Raw genomic sequence first — 4,796 nt, forward strand, 5'->3', positions numbered from 1 at the left:
GAGCTTACTAGGGCTGCTGGAGAACGTACCAGAAATCGGGTGGTTTAGAAAAAAACAATGCATTCACTCACAGCGCTGGAGGCAACGAGTCCAAAGTCAAAGTGTGGGCAGGGTCTGTCCCCGCTGAGGAGCGTTGGGAGGCCACTGCGTGCCTCTCTCCCAGGCCCTGGGGACAGTCGGCAATCCACGGCGTGCCTTGGTGTCTCGGCTTGCGGAGTCATTGCTCCAATCTCTGCCTCGGTCTTCACGTGGCATTCCCTCTGTGTCTCTGTGTCCTTAATGGCCATCTTCTTCTAAGGACGCGAGTCAGATTGGACGAGCGGCTCACTCGACTTTGGTGTGGCCTCGTCTGAACTCGTCGCATCTGCAGTGACGCTCTCTCCAAATCAGGTCACATCCTGGGGTCCTGGGGGGTTAGGGCCGCACCGTCTTTTTGGGGGGGACACGAATGACTCAACCCGTAACACAGCCTTAATTCCGTCTGCAACCCTAACTTCCCTTTGGCATGTAAGCTAACATATTCACGAGTGCCAGGGATCAGGATGGAGACATTTTGGGGTACTCTGATTTGCTAACCAAACCCCCTCATCCCCCGACGTTTACAGTTCTGAGAAGCTTCAGCTTCTATCCAAGAATTCAGTTTCTAGTCAAGTCTCGATTTGGCTGAGATTTAAACTCGGCAAAGATCTTGTGAAATCTTCTCATGCGGGACCTATTTGTCACAAAGAAACAGTGGCATCTCCAGATCACATTCTTCAAAACAGGATGCATGTTTTTTCAAAAAATTTACTTGACTTGGATGACAGAAACGTGAAAAACGGCAGGCCTCTGCTCGGGCACCGAACCCTATAACTTGGTGCGAGTTAGTCACCTCCCCTCGGGAAGACCTGGTGATACATTTAGGACAGGTAACGCCCGGAGAGGTGCCCAGCACAGGGGAGGACCCTGGGATGTGAGTCCCTTCCCTTTCCCCCTGGTTCACGGCCGCTGTCCACTGGGCTGTGACACTTGCTCTGCTTTCCTGTGGGTGACAAAGCCTGTCCCAGGGCACTCACAGCTTCAGTCACCGTGAGCGCTGAGGGCCCGGGGATGAGGACACTTGGCAGAGGCCCGATGGCCGAAAGCCGGACCTCCTGGGCCGCTTCCCAGGAAAACCGAGGAGGACTCGGGCCGCCTCGGACACTCCTGTCCGCTGGGTCGCGATCCCAGCTCCGCGCAGATCGAAGCCGGCAGCTCCGCTGTGACAGCGATTCAAACGTGCCTGTCACGTGTGCCACTTATCGTCTCTGAAGATACGCGGTTGCTTTTATTGAACAGCTGTCTGTGGAGGGAGGAGTGCGCTCAGGACGTCCAATGCGACTTTAACGGGGACTTTAACGACCGGGGCTGTGACATTCTCCCGGGGGAACGGGGTGCCGTTTCGCAGCTGCCCCGCTAAGCGTTGACTCGGCGCTTCTCCATTTAAAAACCGGAGAATGACGAGTGCTCCCATCTATTTCCCGAAAAGTAATAATGTTCTTCCCACGTTTGTTTTCTACAAGAGGAAATGAAAAACCTGGACAGCATCCTGAGAAGCGAACATGCCGGTCTGTGAACGTGACCTTCACCGGAAGCAGGTATTGCTGTCTGGAGAGACGGCCAGCAACACCCACAAAGTTCTGTTCCTGCTTAGGGTTAAAACTCAGGCCTGCAGAAAGGAGCGACCCTCAGCCTCGGAGACGAGATGGATAAATGCATGGATACTGGATACCGAGGCTTCAGTGTAGTATGAGGCCAGCCCTGAAAACCAGCGGGTGGGGGGCGACTGGTCAGGATCTGAGAACCTGCCGCATCTTCCTGAAAAGGTCCTGGGGTCATTACGACTAGTTCTCATTTGCTGGAGAAAGAGGAAGGAGGGAAGGAAGGAAGGAGGCGGGGAGGGAGAAAAGACTGTACCACTTTGCTAAAATACGGTTCAAGGGAAGATGTTTCTGGAATGGTGTGTGCAGATCTTACCCCAGCGAACGCACTCTGAGAGCTTCCTGGGGGTGCCAGGCCCTGTCCTCAGGGCCTGACGCGGGCCAACCTGTGTGACTCTTGCCGTGATCCTGTACCCCCGATCTACAGGGGAGGAAGTCCAGGTGCAGAGAGGTGAGCGGCTGGCCCGAGGTCACACATCACTAAGCGGAAGGACCATTTTAACCGTTCCATTGAGCTACAATTCACACACCAGACGTGGAGAGAACACAATTCAATACATTCGGAGTTGAGAAATCACCATGACAACCAATTTTAGAACATTTTCATGACTCTAAAAAGAAACCCCATCTCCCAATACCCACCCCGCTCCCATCCCTCTCGTCCCTAGACGATCACTAATGTACTTTCTGACTCTATAGATTTGCCTCTTCTGGACTTTTCCTGTAAATGGAATCATACACTATGCGGTTCTTTGTGACTGGCTTTTTTTCACTTAGTATCATTTGTTTTCTTATCTGTAGTGCAGGAAACAGTTTCACTGTGGCTTCTTTCGTATGTCCTGAGTTATAGGACTTCTGTTCAGCTGGTCTTCAGGCGGTTCTCAGCGATGGCTGTTCTACAGTTTAGCTCTGATTTCGATGTGGGCGTGGGGGAGGCGAGCGTCATGGTGACCTCCTTGTGGTGACGACCTTAGCATAATGTTTTTAAGGTTCATCCAGGGTGGGGCATGTAGCAGTACTTCATTCCTTTTTCTTATTGAATAATATTCGATGGTATGGATATACTCCATTTTTATCTATCGGTTCATCAGTTGATGGACACTTGTACTATTTTCACATTTCGGCTCATAAATAAAGCTACGGCGGGTGTCTGCACGCGGTTTTTGTGTGGACACACGTTCTCATTTCTCTTAGGTGTATTGCTGGGTCACATGTTAACTCTATGTTTAACAAACTGAGAAACGACAGACCGTTTGCGAAGTCGCTACACCCTTTTGAACTCCCCCACGGTGCGTGAAGGTTCTAGAGTCACCGTCCTCATAGACTTTTGCCATTCTGTCTTTTTGATTATAGCTGTCCTGGGGGTGTGCAATGGGAGGTACACGCACCGACGGGGGGCGGGGTTGGGAGGCGTGGAAGGGGGCTTTCGATGTGTCTGTCACATGCAAATGCAGCAGCCATGACCTGCTGAAATCGGGAGGTAAAGACACAGGTGTCAGCACCTTTCTGTACATATGAAAATTTTCTAAGAAAAGCACTATGTACACAAATCGGCGTCAGGCCCCCGTGGACGAACTGACTTTGGCCACAGAGAATGACCACGACCGTGGTCGCCTGAAGAGCTCGGTGCCCGGTCTCAGAGGCAGCCGTCGGTTCCTGCCCACTGCCGCCACGTGGCCGAGCGGGTCTGGCGTTTATACACCTTTTTTAAAAGAAAAGCTGAAAATCCAGAGTCTCCTTGCGATCTCTTGACTTTAACATGTTGGAAATAAACTCCCAAACCTTAAGACGCCTCTGTGGGCCAAGACCCGGCGGCTGCGAGGTTCGGCCCCCGTGGCCTCCAGTGCGGGACCTCATGCCACAGTACGCCGAGGAGGTGGCTGTGCCTGACCCCAGGGTGTCGCACACGCGTGCATTCTCCTCTAACTCCCACCTGCAGAGGTCACTCGTACCATTCGCTTGTCACAAGGGTCCTCGGTCATTGCTTTCTTCTGTGCTTTGGTCCCCAAGCTCCTGTCTCTGTGTGTCTGTGTGTCTGTCTGTGTGTCTATCTGTCTCTCTCTCACACACACACACGCACACGCACACACACACACGTCTTTTGGTTGTCTTAAGAGATTAGTCCCAAGGATGTGTTCTAAGAACATTAGGGGGAAAAAAAAAGGCTCTTTTAGATGCATGATGTGACATGGTTTTTCCTAAAGTGATCGGTACCGGTCCGAAACAGACATCAAAGCCCCAAACCCAGCGGGCTGGAGGACCCCCTGCCCCCGAGGCCTGGTGGGCGGCAGCAAGAGGCCCGCCCGCTGCCCCTTGCCCAGCCCGACGAAGCGACTCCCCGCCAGGAGGCCTCCCTGACACCCCGCCCCGCGCTGCCCCACTCTGGCCATGAAAATGCTCAGAATTTCACAAGACTCTCTGAAAATGTTCCTAGGGGAGTTCTCAAGACTTGGCGGGAGCCAGCTGAGCTTTCTGGGAGCGGGGCTGAGCTCGCCCCCGCGGCTGCTGGCACACAGCTTGACGCCGAGGGACTTCGTGGCTCTGCCCGCTTCCCCACCCACGGTTACCTGGAAGGGCGGGTGAGCCTCGCGTCTGCTCCCTGCACCCCTCCTGCCAGAGGCTCCCCTAATGCCCCGAGAGCCGACAGGAGCTGGCGAGGCCCCTCAACAACTGCCCTCAGGTGACTCTCTGTCCTCTCGTCTGAATTCCTGCTGCCTTACGGTGCGCAGCTGCATTAGAAACCGTGGCCCCGCTGGTTGTGGCTTGTAACGAATCGTGTCCTCGGTGAACTCGAGAAGAAGTTTCCCCGGGGTGACAGACAACCAGGCCGGAAACAGCGAGTGACACAGCCGGGTCAGGTCTGGAGAAGTCCGAGCCGAGTCGAAGCTGTCGCCAAGTGCCACCAGACCGACCTCACGAGACATCTCAAATCTGCCTTCCTCCCCGACTTCCATGGCCATCGTGCCAAGTATCCTAACTGGCTCCCCACACGCGATCTCTTTTCCCTCCCAAGTGACTGTGCCCCTCTGCCACAGCCCCAGTCACATGACCTCGTCACTCCAGAACCTCCGGTCGCTCCCTCGGCGCCCCCATCTGTCACAGCCCGGGCCCGGCACC

At 54.3% G+C, this 4,796-nt stretch overlaps 1 protein-coding gene across 1 annotated transcript in view; it reads right to left on the reverse strand.

Annotated features, from left to right (window-relative positions):
• Nucleotides 1–4,639, reverse strand: part of LOC105290273 (A disintegrin and metalloproteinase with thrombospondin motifs 17-like) — a 30,577-nt gene extending 25,938 nt beyond the window's left edge. Inside the window, exon 1 of the mRNA XM_011357314.2 lies at nucleotides 4,400–4,639. Coding sequence (XP_011355616.1) covers nucleotides 4,400–4,639 — 240 coding nt within the window. The remainder of the gene's footprint in view (nucleotides 1–4,399) is intronic.
• Nucleotides 4,640–4,796: the final 157 nt, after the last annotated feature.

Source organism: Pteropus vampyrus, unplaced genomic scaffold (assembly GCF_000151845.1).
Source record: "Pteropus vampyrus isolate Shadow unplaced genomic scaffold, Pvam_2.0 Scaffold34, whole genome shotgun sequence".
NCBI classification, from domain to species: domain Eukaryota; kingdom Metazoa; phylum Chordata; class Mammalia; order Chiroptera; family Pteropodidae; genus Pteropus; species Pteropus vampyrus.